At 49.3% G+C, this 19739-nt stretch overlaps 2 protein-coding genes across 4 annotated transcripts in view; one reads left to right on the forward strand and one right to left on the reverse strand.

The window, feature by feature from the left end:
• Window positions 1–310: 310 nt before the first annotated feature.
• On the reverse strand, window positions 311–3710 carry LOC139079340 (uncharacterized). The gene is made up of 2 exons (XM_070593653.1): window positions 2024–3710; window positions 311–557 (listed from the first exon to the last, which is right to left on the reverse strand). Exon 1 carries the CDS (start codon window positions 3640–3642, stop codon window positions 2536–2538), a length of 1107 nt encoding a protein of 368 aa, XP_070449754.1. The 5' UTR covers window positions 3643–3710; the 3' UTR covers window positions 311–557; window positions 2024–2535.
• A 4485-nt stretch (window positions 3711–8195) lies between these two features.
• LOC103555512 (FLVCR choline and putative heme transporter 2) overlaps window positions 8196–19739 on the forward strand; it is a 55013-nt gene continuing 43469 nt past the window's right edge. For 2 of the 3 annotated variants that reach the window (XM_070593645.1, XM_070593647.1), the window contains exon 1: window positions 8210–9300. In XM_070593645.1, coding sequence (XP_070449746.1) covers window positions 8596–9300 — 705 coding nt within the window. In that variant the 5' untranslated portion in view covers window positions 8210–8595. Of the gene's footprint in view, window positions 9301–19739 lie in introns of all 3 variants that reach the window. The other variant, XM_070593646.1, reaches the window with a different exon arrangement.

The raw sequence follows: 19739 nt of genomic DNA on the forward strand, positions 1-19739 counted from the left end.
CCATGTGAGACCACAGCCCTTTCTGCCACTGCACCGGTCCCCTCCTCCCTGACGTCTGTGAGCAGCCCCAGTGTTCTCAGGGGCTGGTTCAGGTTGCGTATCTGTCACTTGGAATCAATGCAACAGTGAAGAGAAACGACTACTGAAAACACTGGGTCCAGCCAGCACCCTTGCTTTCCCCAGCTGAGACACCAGGCAGCGCTCTCTGGACAACTCAGACTCAGGGTGGCTGATGGCACGCAGCGTGGGGGCTTCACACCACTGTGGACTTGGGAAGGCTTGAAGGAAATCCATGAAGACTCAGGTTTCATTTGGCACTTGTTTGTTTCTTTCTAATTATTCTGTTTATTCACAGAATTAGGGAGAACCTGAGCCAGCGTCCTGCTTGCAGCCTGGAGGGCGCGTGATGGCAAAGAGGGAAAGAGGAGAGCAGGAATTCAGGACTGGGTAGTTTCCATGAAAATCCATGACATTCCATGACTGGACTTTTGTGGGAATTCACACTCTGAATTGAAAGCAGCTTCTCTGGCCTCTTGACCTCGCCGTGCCTGAGGCAGCTGTAGGAAGGGGTGGAGGGCGAGTAAAGGAAGAGGAGAGAGGAACCAGAGGCAGGAGTGTTAATAACATAGGGCGCTTTTCCTTCAGAACGTGGTTTCTCTCTCTGCACTATTCACAGGCTGAAGCTGTCACCATGCTGACTCCTAGCTTCGTCCTTCCTCGTCCACCATCCTATGCAGTCCACCCCCACCGCTGCCCTGCCCACCCCTCCCCACCCTGCATCACTGCCCGAGTTCAGTTCTAAAACTCCATTCTCCCCTCGGTGTCCCCATGCTCACCCCCGACCTCATGACTTCTCCACGAAGCAGCCAGAGTATCCGGTCCAGGTGACAAATGTGACAATGTCCCTCACCTGCTTAAAACCTCTTAGGGGCTCCCCTTAGCTCTTAGGATAAAGTACAAAACGTCTACACCATCCAGCGGCTGCCTCTCTCTCTTGCCTTGCCCTCCGCTCACTCTGCTCCAGCCACAATGACTTGGTTCAACTCCTGGAAGGGCCCTGCTCCCTCCTGGCTCAGGGCCTTTGCACCAACTGTTCTCTCTGCCTGGATGCCCTTCCCCTCTCTTTCACCCAATTAGTTCCCACTCTTTCTTAGGATCTAGCTCATCTGTCCTTCTTTACAAATTCTTACAAATAACCCTCACGGCCCTTATCACAGTTTAACTTACCCCTGTGGGAGCGTTTGATTGACAGTTGTCCTCCCAACTAGACTGCAAGCTCCATGAGAACAGGGAGAGACAATGATTGTTTCCCTCACCACTGAACCCCAACACCAGCCACAGGGCCTGGCTGAGTCTCACGTCCTCCTCCAGACTCCATTCAAACATGTCTGAGAGGCCCTCTCGGGCTCCCCACTCTGTCAGTCCATGAAGCAGAGTGGACATCTACCACGCATTTATGGTGCCTCACTGCAACAATTTGCTCACGTGTCTGTCTCAGCCGCAGTGTGTGGACTCCGGGAGGGCTAGGACCACTGCCTTTGCTGTGTTTGTTTCCCCGACACCCAGCACAGTGCTTGGCCTGCAGGGGCCGGCTGTGTGAATAAATGCATCACGGTAAAGACAGCTCCCCGGGCCGGGGTGTCTTCCCCCACAAACTGAGCGGCTGAACCACAGGATTCTGGGTGTCTTTTCTCTCACACTCTGGCTCCCACATCACATAACCCTGCCCGTCAGCACCTCTCTGCTTTGTCACCCATGTGCTTTAACTGTGGCCCTGGCAATCAGCAAACCTCCTGCCACCACAGGTCCTGTGTTTCGCTCTGCAAAGAAAGCCTCACACCTCAGGCTTTCTATAGATTATGCAAAAATAAGCTGTTTAATAGCTCCTTCCTCTGACTCATATTTTTTCCTTAGGTCTTTCTCAAGTTTATGCAGCATGTTTCTTTGTTTTCTACTTATTGAGAAGCATTTAAAATACATAAAAAGGTATGAAGAATAACATGGGGGACACCCATGAACACACCCAAGTGCGGAGAGCTGAGGAAATAAACTGTGACCCGCGGATGTGGACCTTTTCTTCAGTGAAGAATGAATACCGTCCGAGGCCTCTCTGGATACAGCCGTGTATTTCCAGGGAACTGAGACAGCGATTTCCAGCACTGCCTCCGGGACAGAGCCCGCGTCTCCGTGTCCAGGCGGGGGCTCTCCTCCTGTGCTCCCTTCTAAGGAGAGCGAGGCTCCTTCTCCCCAAGGCCTCGGCACAGCCTGACCACAGTCCCTTCCAGGACAGACCCCGAGACCCTCTCAACTGAGGGGACCCCAGAGGGGAAGGCATCCAGAATCCCGCTCAGCACAGGAATGCCCTCCCCGCCGTCCTGCCCTGTGGACTCCGGGAGACGTGGCCCTGGGGTCCAAACCCCATGGGGGAGGCACCTCAGAAAAGAACAAGGCAAACCTAAGAAATGAAGGAGATACGAGCATTCAGAACAAGCTGCAAGTGTTTTCCCTCAGGTTGAGGCCTTCTGGAGGTGGGACTCATCCAGGAGTTGCATCCCAGGGCTCAGGGCAATCATGCCTTCGTGTCCCTTCTGTGGGCCACATGTCGAGCCAGAGGCTGGGCTTTGAATGTGAGTAGGACACGGTCCACAGGCTGGAGGAACTCACGGTAAGTGGATGACTTGAAGAGGTTAAGAAACACTCATGATGTAGTGTGCCAGGAGTCACTGTGAAGGAGTACATCCAAGGTGTGAATGAAGCCTCTGAATTACACTTAGGGCATCTGGGAAGGCTTCCTGGAGGAGGGGATGCTTGTCCCGCATTGTGAAGGATGACAAGTGCAGGGCATGATGTGTTCACAGTGCTTGTGGGGAGCTGCAGGTGGTTCCAGCTGCCTGGCGTGAAGGTGGGAGTGGGCAGTGGTGGGAGAGGTGGCCAGAGAGACATCACAAAGGCCTTGTGTGCTCCTCTGAGGAGTGTGAACTTCTGCAAGCTAGGGGCGGCCACTGGAGGAGTGGAGGCAGGGCAGAGGCCTGAAGGGAATTGGGAAGCCCTGGAAAGTGGTGTGGTCGTGAACTGGAGGAGGAAGAACAAGGAGGAGGGGGTCGCAGGACCAAGGGGAGATGCCACGAGAGTCTGCACAAGGTGATGTCGAAGGAAAAGGAGAGGAGGGAAGATGGTGAGGAGATCAACGCCCAGGGGACACTGAGAAGGAGGAAAGGGAGGTTCTGGGGAGTTCTTGGCGTTTGGGTTTGGCTGACCCGGAGCTGGCAGTGCCATTCCCTGACAGAGAGGATTCCAGAAGAGGAGACCTTGTTGTGGTCTTTGGATGATGGCACAGAGGTGAGGCCTCAGTAGAAGGGATAAGACCTCCACAGAATCTCCAAGGGAGAAGGTCACTAGAAGCAGAAAGAAGTTCAGAGAAGGACAAGCAAGACCCGCATGTGGGTAATAGGGCCTCTGACCACACACCCGGTTCCCCAAGGTGACAGCCTGGCACAGCTTTGGAGGACACAGCATCCCTGAGGTCCCAGCGCTGGAGACTTGGGTGCCCACTTGTAGCACCAACATCATAAACTCCATGATGGAACTGAACACACCCCTAGGCGTCACCTGTGGGCCTCGGTGACGCAAGTCCACCGCCATTCCTTTTGTTTCTATTTTTAAATTTTTGAAGTTTTTTTGATAACCAAGGTTATATATAGTTTAAAGAATCAAGGAGACATGTATCAAAATGTCAGTTTCTTTCCTCATTCCCACTCCCTTGAGACAATTGCTTTCAGTTCTTATTAGATGATTCTCTTCTATTTACCTCCATAGCTCTACACAAGATGGATATATGGAACCTTCCTGATTATGTCCCTGTCAGGAATAAGCTCCTGACTTTCCAATATGGCAGACAAAGATTTAGCTCTGTTAACCCCACCCTCATCTCCACCACATACATGTGCCCACTTCCCACTCCCCCATCCTCCCGAAATGCTTCTATCATATTTGGTTATATCAACTTTCAGCGTTCACATTATTATGACTGGGTTCATGCTACTCACAACTGAGTCACTCGAGGTCATCATGATTTTTCCCCTCTCCTTCATGCCTTTTACATTCCACAGGAGTTAATAGTCTTGTCCCCTTGCCCCCATTTATTTAGTTATACTTCGTGTTACTTATCACTGGTCCAACCCCTAATTCTCCCCCATTTATGTAGACTCCCTCGCTGTACTTTCAAACACAATTCTATCAGTGTCATCATCTTCATCACATCTTCCCTGGAGCCTTTTGAGCAGCTTTAATCTGAATGGACTGCTTTCTATGCCGAGCCCATGGCTGTCCTCCTGGGATCTTCCCATGATCTTGGTGATTCTCATCGCCTGCCTCTCATTTCCTCCCTTGTTTTGGTGGAGTACATCCTTTAGCAGCTTTCTAGAAGAGAGGCTAAGGCAGTACCTTTTTTGAAACTTTGCATGTGATGTGTGAAAATATTTGATTCTCTTCTCATCCTTTTTTCTTTGGTAGTTTAGGTATAGAATTCTAGGCAGGAAATGGTTTTCCTTCAGAAAGCATTTTCCACTGACTTCCAGTTTCCAGGTTCGATGATAACTCTGAAGACATTCTGTTCCTGTTGTTTTGGAAAACATTTCATGAAACCTGTTTTTATCTTTGAAAACCTATTGGATCTCCTCTTTGTCTCAGTTTTCTGAAATTTCATGGCAATGTGTAATTCAACTCAATTCTCCCAAAAGGTGTTGAGAGCATGCGCTGTGTAGCTTCTCTCTCTAAATGCTCCGCTGAATACAGAGATACACACAAGTCATCAGGAGCTAGAAATACATGGGGAGTGTGGGGATAAGGCAAACAGGATATTGGTGAGTGTTCAGTATTACGCATAGAAATACACATGTAAGATTTGTAAGGGCAACATTTTTACAAATTGCAAGTTTTGGTATTTCTTAAGAGGGACAAATCCAGGGTCTCAACCTGATGCATTTCGTTAGCAATTTAGCCTTCCCAGCACTCAGCCAACTTCCAGCCTCCCACACCTCCAGCCTCTGTCGACTGGGTGGAAAGCTGTCAATACTCCTGTGATGTGTTGCCTTCCAAGTTGTGCTCTCCCTGCTGGAGCTGTTGTTGGCCTCTAGGGGGCGAACGTTGCCACCATTCTGCAGAGCCCCAGGACAGGCTGAATTCAATGCCAGAGGCTCCCTCCAGCTCCTTATACAGGCAGTTGCCACAGAACCAAGAACCAGGGCCCCTTTTCCGGAAGCAATCCCTAAAACGTATTTCTCCTTCCCCTTCAAGGTGCATCTCTAGATACCTATAGATAGGACATACAGCTAAATAGATGGACTACATAATAAGCTGCTCAATAAATGTTTTTCAAAGGATGAATACAGAATACTTCTCTCCATGTGCTGTCTGCCCAATATCTATATAGCTGTCCTCCCCCCGGTGGGAATCAGCCAAGAGACGGCACCACCCTTGTGGCTGCCAGAATATTCTTATTGAAAACAATTGACACATTATCCTGTTTAATTCTCACAACAACCCTATGAGGCAGGTATTTTCAATGCTCATTTTGCAGTTTCAGAGACTGAAGGAGAGAGAGGTTAATTAACTTACCCAAGATCCCAAAGCTGACAATGGCAGAACAGAGCTTCAGATTTTTTTTTTTTCAACGACTCATATTTTTTTTTTTTTTTAAAGATGGGCATATGAGCTAACATCTGTTCCAATCTTCGTCTTCTTTTTTTTTTAACTTCTTCTCCCTAAAGCCCTCCAGTACATGGTTGTATATCTAGTTGTGGGTACCTCTGGTTGTGGCATGTGGGACCCCACCTCAGTGTGACTTGATGAGCGGTGTAATGTCCGCCTCCAGGATCCAACCCGCGAAACCCTGGGCCGCCAAAAGGGGTGTGCGAACTTAACCACTCAGCCATGGGGCCAGCCCCAAGCTTCACATCTTGAGTAGACTGAATCCAGAGCTCACAATAGATCCCACAGGCTCCAACATAAAAGGCGACCCCAAATACTGCTGAATCCCGGGTTAGACCCCTTGGGACTTGTCGCCAAATGGAAGCATTGCCCCAGAGGAGCATGTGGGAGAGGCTGCATGGGAGCGAACTGAGTAACCTGTCTTGCTGTTGCTTGTTCTCATGCTAATTAGCTGTGTGACCCTGATAACACAGTGTGATTCTGTGGGCCTCAGTTTCCATTTCAGTAAAATGAAGTGAAGAATATATTCTGCAGCTTTTGGGAGAGGACCCTGATGACCTAGGGAAGAGAAACAGTGAGAGGTCTCAGAAGGTTCCAGGAGAACCTAGGTTCTGTGCTCCCTGGAGAAGGCTGGGAAACACCATTGGAATTTCAGGAAGACGGGATGTTGACCTAGTGTGGAAATTCTTAGGTGGGTCTGAGTCCCCTCTTCAAACATCCCACTATGATCCAAGACCTCAAATTTCCACTGAAAAGTGGGTGCCTCCAAGCAGCCTTCCCTCTCCTGGGAACCAGTGGTTCTAATTCCACCAGAGGTGCCCACAGGTGGCTGCATGTTGAGGTCCCCTGGGGACCTTTAAACATGCATGTGCCGGGGTCCAGTCTCAGAGACCCTGATTTGTGCTGTGGCTGAGGCATTGGGAATGTTAAGAGCTCAGGATGTGATTTTAATGCTCAACCCAAGTTAATGCCACTGCCCAGAGCTTTAAATTCTTCATTTTGGTCTGAAGGTTAAAAAAGAAAACCATGGGGAGGCAGTGGCACCCAGAGGCTCTCAAACTTTAATGTGCAAACAGACGAATCACCTGGAGATCTCTAAAATGCAGCCTCTAATTCTGTAGGGCCAGGGTGGGGCTGGGCTGCTGCCCTTGTAAGAAGCTTCCAGAGCATGCCCACACTGCTGTCCCCAGACCACACTTGAGCAGCTGGGCTGTAGCTTGAATGAACACAAACTCGCGTGAGAATGATGGCTCTTCAGGCAAGCTGACACCTTAAGTATGAAGTTACTTTCCTTCTCCGAGCTGTCTTTTTTTCTGTAAGATGCAGGTAAGCAATACTAACTACATCCCAGGATTCTTGTGATCCTTAACTGAGATCACGCGGTGGTCATGTTTAGCACAATATAATAATCATTAGCTTTTTAATCCTAGGGTAGTCAACACTCACGGAATGCTTAGAAACCTGCCAGAATTTTCAAAGTGCTTTCATGCCTTAACTGTTCAAACCTCACAACAACACTCTGAGGTGCGTCGTGCTATTTTACCGTCCTTATTTTACATATGAAGACATGAGGCACAGAGAGGTGGAGTACCTTAAATTACTGCACACACCTAGGAGTACCTAAGCCGGTGTTTGCACCCAGGGAGAAGCTGGGCTCTTATCCCTCCCCAGGGCTGAAAGGGATCAGTGGAAACAGGCACTTCCGCCCTGCAGGCCTGCCTTTCTGGAGGCGAGGACTTGAGGGCTTACCCTCTGGAAAGGGCTGAGACCAGCAGGCGGCAGCCTAGGGTACATGGGTGCAAAGACCACTTACAGACCCCGCCCAGAGGCAGCGCTGTGCTGGGCCTGTCACCACAAACCCACCCCCGCTAGATCCTAAACGTCTGCGAGCTCCCCTGCACCCTCCGCCCTCAGGGCCCTGCCTGGGAGGCCGCCCAGGCGTCCATCAGGAAAGAACAGCCCTCCCTCACAGGTTCCAGCCCGAGTTCCCCAAGATAGACCATGTCCGCAGGGAAGCAAGGAGCACAGCGACTTTCTGCGACTCCGTTTTACCCCAGGAGCGCAACCAGACCGGGACATCCACAAATCTCTCTTTCTGCCAAAAGTTCATTGAGAGTCTGGGAGCCAGCCTAGCGGGGAAAAGTCGGGAAGCCCTCTTGAATTCCCGAGCGCTTTGGGAGCGCCGGGCATCGGTGCGCGCGCGCAGGGATGGGGACCGGCACGGAGGAGCCTCCTTTGGAGAGTCACCTAGGAAGGGCGGAGAGACTTATTTGCGGGGTCCCCGGGAGGGGGAAAATGAATTTGAGGGGCCGTGCGTGGGAGGGAGGTTAACCAGCGGTTTCCATGGCGCCCGGGGCGTGTAAGAGGAATGCACCGCAAGTTGTGGCGAAACAACTGCGCTGCCCGGTCAGCCCGGCTGGAGAAGGCGGGCAGGAGTGGAGGGGGGGCGGGGGGACGCCGGGCTGGACCGGGCGGGGCGGTCACGTGCGCCCGAGGGGGCGAGGCCCCTAGCTGGCCCGGCAGCGAACAGAATCCAGCGAAGTGGCTGCGCAAGGAGCGAACTTCTGCCAGGACGGAGGGGCTCAAAGCGGCCAGACGCCCTGGGACGACTCCAGGAACCGACGGCCAGGACCCGGCTGAGGCGTCTGCCTTGGCTTGGGGACAGCGGTCGGCGACAGAGGACGCCAAGGAAACGTGGGAGTAGGATCTCGGGGGTGAGCGCAGGGAGGCCCGCTCGCGGCTTTTCCGCAGGCTGGGGTCTCGGTCTATTCGTGGACGGACCGGGGCAAATGCCTCGTCAGCTCTAGGGGACCAGCCGAGGCCATCGTCCCTTAAGACCGCCGGTGTCCTCGGCACCTGTCGAGGGTTCCAGGAGAGGCTGTGGTCATGGTGAATGAAGATCCCAACCAACAGGAGAGCGATGGCACCCCTGCGCAGGAGTCCGCAGTCCGGTCCGACCCCAGCGTCTCGACCCACCCCAGCGTCTCGGCCCACCCCAGCGTCTCGGCCCACCCCAGCGTCTCGATCCACCCCAGCGTCTCGATCCACCCCAGCGTCTCTGCGTACCCCAGCAGTTCGGCCCACCCCAGTACCTCAGCCCAACCAGGTGTCTTGGCCCATCCCAGTAGCTCCTGCCCCGAGGACCTTAGCGTGATCAAGGTGAGCAAGCGCCGGTGGGCCGTGGTCCTGGTGTTCAGCTGCTACTCCATGTGCAACGCTTTCCAGTGGATCCAGTACGGCTCCATCAATAACATCTTCATGAACTTCTACGGGGTCAGTGCCTTTGCCATCGACTGGCTGTCCATGTGTTACATGCTGACCTACATCCCTCTTCTCCTGCCAGTGGCCTGGCTGCTGGAGAAGTTCGGCCTCCGCACCATTGCCCTCACCGGCTCGGTTCTCAACTGCCTGGGTGCCTGGGTGAAGTTGGGCAGCCTGAAGCCCCATCTCTTCCCAGTCACCGTGCTGGGCCAGGTCATCTGCTCTGTGGCCCAGGTCTTCATCCTGGGCATGCCCTCCCGCATCGCTTCCGTCTGGTTCGGGGCTAATGAGGTTTCAACAGCCTGCTCCATAGCTGTCTTTGGCAATCAGGTGGGTATAGGATCTGCGGATGTTCAGAGCAATGGGCGTCATGTCATTGTAAGACTGAGTGGCTTAGGTTGTACCTAATTGTGTGGGAGCCTGCAGTTTTCTGACTTCAGCAGTGTTTCTGACTCTGGGTGACTGGCTGGGTGTGACTGACAGTGTGAGTGAGTGGTGATGACTGGGTGACTGTGTATGAGAGGTTCCTGGTAACAAAAGGAGGGGACCTTTTCTTTCACCCACAATTTCTCCTCCCCCAGCAGAAAACATGCTTCTGGAGCATGTGCTGTTTATGTGATCTCATTACTGAACCTGTCAGTCCATCAGCTTCGACCTGTGACTTAGGAAAGCTGTTCTTTCTCAGGAAGCAGCCCTTGGGGGTCAGACTCTTCTGGTCTCATCAGAATTTGGGAGGTGTTTTTAGCCTGAGCAGCCAGCTTTCCTAGAGTCAGCATCTCCCGTCCTGCAGAGAGTCGCGGAGCAGTGCCCTGGTGGTGCTGGGCACTGTTCTTACCTCTTTCTTTTCACAGCTGAAGCCAGGACAGTGGGAACAAAGCTTTGTGCCAAACTCCTTCCCTGGGGTTTAGAGCCAAGTCCAGCAGGATGGAGTAGAAACCGGGCTCTGAATTTCCAAGGCCTAAAAACCTTGGAAAGTCCTGGAAAGCTCCTATCTTAATCCCTTCTCTTTCCATTTTGGAAGGAGAATCTCAAATTCTTTGCATCTCCATGTGGTTATGACCCAGAAAGTTGGGCGTGTGTTGAATGTAATTGCCTTTTCCAATAATTTGGCGCAACTCTTTATGGACGACTCCTTTACCTGGACCACTGCCTCTGGTCCCACTTCTTCCCAAGCACATGTAGTTGTGGCCACGTGTTTGGCAAATGGACCAGTGACCCTTATTTCTTATAGGCCTGTTTTCTCTTACCTGTTCATTGCATTTAGAAAATTTAACCTTTTCTTTAAATTTCTCATTTGGGTCAGAAATTTCCAAATCTTCTCTAAAGGCAAATTTCCATTCTGTTCTCTTCAGCACCAGGCCGGTAACTTGAGCTACATTTCCCTGAGTGGGGAGGTCCTGCCTCTGGGGTAATAGTGTAAGCAGTCCCTGAAAGCCGACAGAGGGGGCTTCTTTAGCACACAAACAGGCAACATAAATCCTGTAGTCAGTTTTCTTTCACCTGTAGCTTTGAATGTTCTGAAGATTGAATTGATTTGAGGTCTGAGGGTGAAACAAGATGGTTCTTTGGTTCAGGGTAATGAACAAACAGGGGTTGAGAGGGACATCTGCCAACTCCCTACCCTCTAAGGGGATGTGACTGTGGATTTTAACATCCCCTGTGCAGCTCTGCTGGTGGGTTTGACACTACTGGAGTTTTCCTTTCTAGGAGGGTAAACCTGGGGGCGAAGGGCAGGACCCTTCAGGCTTCCTGAGTGTTGAATCCTCTGATGAGCAGAACAGGATTCAGACAAGGCCACTGCAGTCCCAGACCTGCTGTGTGGGGAGGCAGGAGAGCTAACGGGGAGAAGTCCTCAGGAGGCCTGCTGAGATCAGAGAAGGCAACCCTTTTTCTGTTAACCACAAAGCATACACCAGTAGTATTCAGAGCCCTCCTTACACACCTGTGAGGGAATTGAACACCAGATCCATCTTTAAAATTTAAAAAGAATAGTATGCAGTCCCCACCCCCAGCCCCCACCCCGGTAGGGAAATGCTCAGAATTTTACCTGTGAAAACACTCTGAAGGCATGTATGTGTATAACAGAGCCATCTATTTAAGTTTGATCTTTAGGGTTTAACCAGTTGTGCTAAGTTAAAAAAAAATTAGGAAAAACTGAATTGTTTATGCTTCCTCTCCTAGAGATAACTAGGTTCACTTCTCAGCATGTGTGCTAACCTTTCTGAGTAAAGCACGGCTGAGTGGAGGAAAAATATTAACAGAGCACCTTGAGCTTTGCTGCTGAGAATAAAGGCTCCACAAAGATTTCAAATGTCATTCCGCAGAATAATTCTTCGTGGCCTGCCAGCTTCACACTGATCAGCAGAACCCCTGCACCCTGCTAACTCTGACCTCTCGTTCTAGGGCTGCTTATGTGTTCCATACGTGCACCAGCCCCTGCTTGCATTGCATACACCACTATTCCATTCATTCATTCAACAAGCATTTACCTGGCGCTTGCCTTTGGCCAGATGCTATGTGAGGGCTGCAAAGATCGTCCTTGCTGTGGCAGAGTTCCTGTACTGGGTTTTTCAATTCTACCAGGCACCAAGATTCAGATTCAAAACAAACAAACAAACAAAATGAGAAAAAAACCTGCAAAAAACAGAGCAGAGTATAGAGGATTTCTTTTCAGTTCTCCACAAGGTTTTTAGTATCTGCTTTGCCTAATTGCTATGGGAAAATTGAAGGGATGGAAGCTAATGTCTATTGAACACTTACCATGTGCAAGGCACTTTTTCATCCCTGGTTTAATTCTTCAGCTCTGTGAGGTAGGTGGAACTGTCCCCATTGTTCCAGATGAGGACACTGAGACCTAGACGAATGCAGCAGCCTTCTCCGGGGTCCTACGGCTGCTGAGTGGTAGAAGGGAGATGTGAACCCCGCTCCCCCTCCACGCCTGTCACAGCCAATGTTGAGTCTTCACAGGGATAAAGCATTTGTTTAAAAAAAAAAAAGGGCAGGATTCTGAGGTTCAAATTTTGCCCCGGTATCTTCAGTGTCCAGCAGTTTTCTCCAGAATTGGAGGGCCTGGCACCTGTCTTCTGTTCTGAAGTTCCCAGCATCAGCATTGGCTCCCCACCGCTGTGCTGTAAACTGCGAAAGAGCTCAGTCTGTCTCTGAGCCTAGCTCCACAAGAAGGAGGGGCTCCAGTCTCTGGGAAGAAGAAACCAGCGAGGCCTGAGCTGGGGTGAGAGAGGGAAGGGGTGTCTGAGACTGCAGCCCAGGCTGTTCCCTTTCTGTGGTCCGCTCTGACCAGTTGCACAGGTGGTAACAGCCTGGCAGTTTGTAGCAACACTTGTTCCACTGTTTCAAGGGAATATGATCTGTGTGGAGTTTTGAGTGATGTGGACACATTGTGACTGTGCAAGGGTTGGAGGAGGGCTTTGTGTTGGAGTCTGGTGATGGCTTCATGGCACAGGGTGAGCGAGATGCGGGAGCTGGAAGAGAGCCTGAAGTCAGCTCCAGCCCCGATGCGGAGCCCACAGCACTGACACTTCCTCAAGGACTCTTGGGCAGCTCGTAGTCCCGCAAAACCCAGAACCAGAGTAGGAGTGAATCTGTTTGCTTTTCGAGGTAAAGAAAATACAGTGACCTTACGGAATCAGTTCTGTAGAAGCCACAGCTGGCTGGGTTGTTGAATTAGTGCTGTCCAATAGAAAGAAAACGCAAGCCACTACTGCAAGCCACGTCCATAACTAAATTTTCTAGTAGCCACAATAAAAATAGGTAAAATATAAATTTTTTCAGAAGTGGGGGCCAGCCCAGTGGTACAGTGGTTAAGTTTGCATGGTTAAGTTCGCACGTTCCGCTTCAGCAGACCAGGGTTCACCAGTTCAGATCCCGGGTGCGGACCTGGCACTGCTCAGTAAGCCGTGCTGTGGCAGGCATCCCACATATAAAAAGTAGAGGAAGATGGGCACAGATGTTAGCTCAGGGCCAGTCTTCCTCAGCAAAAAGAGGAGGATTGGCAGCAGATGTTAGCTAAGGGTTAATCCTCAAAAAAAAAAAAAAAAAAAGTAAAAAGAACAGGTCAAAATTAGTTTTAGTACTGTATTTTATTTAACCCAATATATCCAAAATATTATTTTAACAAGTAATCTATATAATAAAATTACTAATGAAATATTTATATTCTTTTTCATACTGATTTGGAAATTGGCATGTATTTTGCACTAACAGATAAGCCACATTTCCCAGCAAGGATGGGATGTGTGCAATAGCCAGGTAGGACAGCACAGGGCTAGAGCAACGATGCTATTTGTAGAGGAGGAAAAAGTTTTCCTTGACCCTCTTAGGGTGCCTGAGTGGGTCTAAAAATAGAAGTGACAAAATCAGACTAACAGGAAAAAATCATCCAGATTTCCATAACGTAGGTAGGACATGACATGGGAGCTTTACTGTTTCTTCGTGAGGTAGTGAAGGAACAGTTAGACCTGTGTACTTTTGTGCTGGGTTTGATGAGGAGTGGACAGTCGTGAGGGATGTGACTAGGTAAAGAGTACGAGGTAAATGTAACTGGGGGGACTGCACAAGGCCTGTTTGGGGGGATCCCTTTGTCTTCAGAGATAAGGATGCTCCCTTCCTCTGAGTGTAGGGAGGGCGCCTCTCACAGGAGGGTTTTGAGGCCTGTTTCAGGGAAGAAGGGCCAGCCCGCGAGAGGAGGACAGAGGCATCTTCCTGCTTCTGCCGTTTTCTCAGCCTCCTCCAGCTTCGAACATTCATCATGCCAAGGTGTCGTATTTTGGGGAGCGTGTCCTGAACCCTATCATATTTTGAACAGTTGGAAATCAGAGTCTAGCAGATAAAGATGGGCTCTAGGAAACCGAGGCCAGCCTGGAGGAGGCTGTGTTTGCTGGACCAGCTGATCATATGGCATCACTCAGAGAGGCTGACTCAGGACCAGGGTTGTAAGGTGGGCCGTCAGCCTAGTCTTCTTGCAGAATCATGGTCACTTGGGTCTGTTAAAACGCAGGCTTATCATTCGGGATCTTCTAGTGTCAGAGGCCTTTCAAGGTTGGGGTGAAGTTTGGGGAGGTGAAGGCAGACTCTTGTTCTCTTCCTTTGTTGTTGTTGTTGCTCAAGGCACACAAAGTGCCTGCCCTCACGGCTGCCCACTCTCTGGCTTCCCCTCGTGCGTTAGAAGAGAGGAGCGGACAGGACTTGGAGAGCAGAATGGAGCTGGTGGGGACCGAAATGAGATGGGGTGGGGACGGGAACACAGCCTCCCATGCTCATGGGGGCCGGCCAGGTCATATACATGGGGCAGAGTAGAAGTGACACTAGAGTTTGGTGGGGTCACAGCAAAAGTGAGAACACGTGTCTCACTGAAGGACAGCAGTGGCTTCAGCTCCTGCCAGCCGTTGACACACAGAGTGTGACCCAGTATGGTCAGTCCCCCCCTTTTTTTAAAAGAGAAACCAGAATTCCAGATTTTTATGTGAAATCTGTTTTCTTTTTATTGTGATAAAATAAATGTAACATAATTTTATCATTGTAACCCTTTTTAAGTGTACAATTCAATGACATCAAAAACGTCCACAATGTTGTGTGTTACCACTGTCTATATCCAAACTTTAGTTCATCCCCAACAACTCTGTACTCGTTAAACAATGACTCCTCCCTTACCCCCGTCAGCCACTCATAATCTCTGTTCTACTTTCTGTCTTTACAAATTTGCCTGTTGCATAAACCTCACATAAGTGGAGTCATACAGTATTTGTGTTTCTGTGTCTGGCTTGTGAAATCTGTTTTTTAAATGCTAACTAATTCAAAAGTTGTATTATTATTATTCTTATACTCTGTTTTGAAACTGTGGGTCAGATAAACTGCCCGTTTGAGACTTCTGGGGAGGGTAACCCTAAACCCAGTCCCGTTCTGCTCTCTGCTTCCTCGGAAAGCCCTCACCAGAGATGCAGGCAGTAGAAACGAGCTCAGAGGCTGGCGACTCTGGGGAGGAAACTAGACCAGTGCTCCCCAAAAATGGTCATTCACCTCACCTATGGGGCTAGGTAAAAATACAGATGTCTGGGCCCCCACGTGGACTTCCTGAACTGGACTTTCTAGGGGAGGGGCCCAGGCTCCTGTATTTTCAACCAGGCTTCCAGCTGAGGCTCGTGGTCAGCACTTCTTGACGCCATCTGAAGAGAGGACCAGCACGCTGTGGGAAGGCATCCTCCTGCTTGGAGCCATGTTCTTGTCACAGCTGATTTATTATGTGTTTGCTGTGTGCTGAGTCCACTGTCCGGGGGAAGCCATTGGGAGCTGAGCTAGTCACTCCTCAGATTGAGGGGAGAAGCAAGGCTGGGGGTGGGGTTCATGATTCTGATTCACTTAAGGTTCTGAAAATATACTCGAAGTCCTGGGGTGGGGGTGGCGGGTTGGGGACAGTGGAAGGCCCTCATGGAACGTGAGGCGGAAGCATTTCAGGTGCTCCTCATCCTCCTGTTTCTGTGACACTCAGCTCCATGCACTGGACGAGGCTGGGATGGCCTGGCTGGATTTCTCTCTTGGCTTTGTGGCCTCACCCGACATCGTCGCAGTTGCCCGCCAAGTCCACAGCATCACGTCTGCGTCTTCAGTTTAGTGGTCCTCCTCCCTCCCCATTCCTAACCAGCCTGTCCCTTGTTCCCTCCCAGCCTTGTCTCTGCTCTGACCAGTCTGGCTCCTTAGTTATCTCCTTGAAGATACACTGCTTAGGGAATAAGTCTTAGGCCGTGGAGAGTGACATCAGCAAGATGGTGGACCAGGAAGCTCCAGACCCTCACCCCCGCAGAAACATGAAACAAACTAGAACCTGGCTACAATGCCTTCCTTCTTAGAGCCATGGCAATCCGTCAGAGATCTGTGGCAACCAAGCAGATGCCCAACCCGGAAAAAGCCGCATTCAGAATGTTAGGGATTTCACGGCCTTCATCCCCACCCTTGCCTTCCTCCTCCTCCCTGCCGGGCCTCCCAATGCCTTGTTCCCTCTGCAAACCACAGAGAGCAGAGCAGACCTGATTTGCACCATTTTAACCCAATTGTATTTCTAAACACGGACAATGAACAATCCAGAAAAAAAATGAAGAAAACACTTCTATTTACAGTGGCATCAAAAAAAGAAAAAAAGACTTAGGAATAAATTTAACCAAAGAGGTGAAAGACTTGTACACTGAAAACTACAAAGTGTTGGGGCTGTCCTGGTGGTGCAGCTGTTAAGTTCACACGTTCTGCTTTGGTGGCCTGGGGTTCACAGGTTCGGGTCCCAGGTGGGGACCTTTGCACCACTCTCAAGCCATGCTGTGGGAGGTGTCCCACATAAAAAGTACAGGAATATGGGCACGGATATTAGCTCAGGGCCAGTCTTCCTCAGCAAAAAGAGGATTGGCGGCAGATATTAGCTCAGGACCACCTTCCTCGAAAAAGCTACATGGTGTTACTGAAAGAAATTTAAAAAGTCATAAATGAATGGAAAAACATCGTGTGCTCATGGATTGGAAGACTCAGTATTGTTAAGATGTCAATACTACACAAAGCAACCTACAGATTCAATGCAGTCTTTATCAAAATCCCAATGAGGTTTTTTTTGCAGAAGTAGAAAAATGCATCTAAAATTCATGTGGAAGTGCAAGGGACACTGAGTAGCCAAAACAATCCTGGAAAAGAACAACAGAGTTGGAGGTCTCACACTTCTTGATTTCAAAACTGCTAACAAAGCTGCAGTATCCCGACAGTGTGGTATTGGCATCAGACAAACACAGACCAATGAACTAGAGTCCAGAAAGAAACCCTCAGCTGTGTGGTCAAATGATTTTCAACAAGGGTACCAAGAATATTCAATAGGAAAAGGATAGCCTTAAAAAAAAAAGAAGACTTTATTTCTTAGAGCAGTTTTAGGGTCACAGCAGAAGGGGAAGGTACAGAGATTTTTCATATACTCCCTGCCCAGTTATCAACATCCCCCGCCGGAGTGGTACATTTGTTGCAACTGATGAACCTGCATTGACACATCATTGTCACCTGTCTTTTCAACAAATGGTGCTCGGAACACTATAAAACTCATACAAGAAAACAGGGAAAAGGCTTCATGACACTGGATTTGGCAATGATGACATTGATTTCTTGGATATGATACTAAAAGCATGGGGAAAAAAAGAAAAAATAGGTAAATTAGGCTATGTCAAATTTAAAAACTTTTGTGCTTCAGAAGGCGCTATCAATAGAGTGAAAAGGCAACCCTCAGAATGGGAGAAAATATTTGCAAATCATACATCTGATAAGGGGTTAATATCCAGAATATATAAAGAACTCCTACAGCTCAAGAACAAAAACAAACAACCCAATTTAAAAATGAGCTAAGGACTTGAATAGATATGTCTCCAAAAAAGATATATAAGTGGCCAATAAGCACATGATTAGATACTCAACATTAGGGGAAATGCAAATCAAAACCACAATGAAATACCACTTCACACCTATTAGGATGACTATTAGAAAAGAACATAAGAGGGGCCGCCTCCGTGGCCGAGTGGTTAAGTTTGCGTGCTCCGCTGCGGTGGCCTGGGGTTTGGATCCTGGGCATGGACATGGCACTGCTCATCAGGCCACGTTGAGACGGCATCCCACATCCCACAACTAGAAGGACATACAACTAAGATATACAACTGTGTACAGGGGGGGTTTGGGGAGATAAAGCAGAAAAAAAAAAAAAAGAAAAGAACTTAAGAAAATAAGTGTTAGGGGGCTGGCCCCATGGCCGAGTGGTTAAATTCATGCACTCTGCTGCAGGCGGCCCAGTGTTTCGACGGTTCAAATCCCGGGCGCGGACATGGCACCGCCCATTGAGCCCCGCTGAGGTGGCATCCCACATGCCACAACTAGAAGGACCCACAACGAAGAATATACAACTATGTACCAGGGGGCTTTGGGGAGAAAAAGGAAAAAAAATAAAATCTTTAAAAAAAAAAAAGAAAAGAAGTGTTGGCAAGAACATGGAGAAGCTGGAACCCTGTACACTGCTGATGGGAATGAAAATGGTGGAGTCATGTGGAAGACAGTACGGTAGTTCCTCAAAAAATTAAAAATAGAATTACCATATGATCCAGCAGTTCTACTTCTGGGTGTATACCCAAAAGATGTGAAAGCAGGAACTTGAACAGATATTTGTATGCCCTTCTTTTTTTGTTTGTTTTTAAATATTCGCGCCTGAGCTAACATCTGTTGCCAATCTTATTTTTTCCTCCTTCTTCTTCTCCCCAAAGCCCACCAGTACATGGTTGTATATTCTAGTTGTAGGTCTTTCTGGCTCTGTTATGTGGGACGCCACCTCAGCATGGCCTGATGACCAGTTTCATGTCCGCACCTGGGATCCAAACCGGCGAAACCCTGGGCCACCGAAGGAGAACATGTGAACTTAACCACTCAGCCATGGGGCCGGCCCCTGGACGCCCTTGTTCATAGCAACATTATTCACAATAGCCAAAAGGTGGAAGCAACCCAAGTGTCCATGTACGGATGAATGGATAAACGAAATGTGATACATATAGATACGATGGAATATTACTTAGCTTTAGAAAGGAAATTTGGACACATGTGCCACATGGATGAAGCTTGAGGATATTTTGCTAAGTGAAATAAGCTAGTCACAAAAGGACAAATACTGTTTAATTGCACTTACGTGATGTCTTGCAGTGTCTTTTTTCCTGACATCAACCTGTACTCCAATTCTCCAACACCAAGTGGGTGTCCTCCAAGTCAATTCAATTCTAACACGAACTTCTTGGGGTTAGTGCAGACCCCACAGGTTAAGGGCTCAGTTCCACAGGACTGCCTCCACTTCAGATGCCATTTCCAGATCCTGGGCGCCCCCCCATGCTTCTGACTGACTATAAACTGGGAGTTTCCACAACCCTGCTCAGGTTCTGTAATTTCTAGAATGGCTCATAGAACGCAGGTGAACATTTTACTTACGTTTCCTGGTTTGTTACAAAGGATCCACCTCAGGACCAGCCAAATGGAAGAGATGCCAGGGGGAGGTGTGGGGGAGGGGCAGAGCTTCCATGTCCTCTCTGGGGACACCACCCTCCCAGCACTTTGATGTGATGTGTTCACCACCCTGAAAGCTCACTGGATTTCCTTGTTGAAGAGTGTTTATAGAGCTCAATGTCCAGCTCCCCTCTCCTGCTCAGAGGTGGGGGAAGGGGGGGTTGGGAGTTCCCAAATTCTGATGACTCCGTAGGTCTTCTGGTGACCAACCACAAGATGAGGCTGTCAAGGGCCCCTGGTCACTCTAGGTCACCTGATTAGCATAAACTGGAAAGGGGCCCCTTATGAATAACAAAAGACTCTACTATCACTCAGGAAATTCCAGGAACGGGGACGAAGACCAAACATATTTTTATTATAGCACAGGTGCCGACAGTAGTCAAATTCATGGAGGCAGAAAGTCGCATGGTGGCTGCCATGGGGGAGGGAATGGGGAGTTATTGTTTAAGGGTTACTGAGTTTCATTTGAGGAAGATGAAGAAAGTTCTGGAGATGGGTGGAGGTGATGGTTGCACAATAATGTGAATGTCCTTAATGCCACTGAACTGTACAGTTAAAAATGATTAAGGTGGTAAATGGTTAAAATGGGAAATTTTAAGCTGTGTGTCTTTTACCACAACCACCAGAAAGAAGCTACAGCGCTTGTGAGGTGTTCTCTGCTGGCTGGGCACCTGCTCACCTCCTGCCTTCCTGTCATCAGCCTG

Source organism: Equus przewalskii, chromosome 25 (assembly GCF_037783145.1).
Source record: "Equus przewalskii isolate Varuska chromosome 25, EquPr2, whole genome shotgun sequence".
In the NCBI taxonomy this organism is placed as follows: Eukaryota; Metazoa; Chordata; class Mammalia; order Perissodactyla; family Equidae; genus Equus; species Equus przewalskii.

What these genes read in the sequence shown, in the direction of transcription:
- LOC139079340 (XM_070593653.1), bottom strand. Translation starts at nt 3,642, where the DNA reads ATGGCGGTGGACTTGCGTCACCGAGGCCCACAGGTGACGCCTAGGGGT.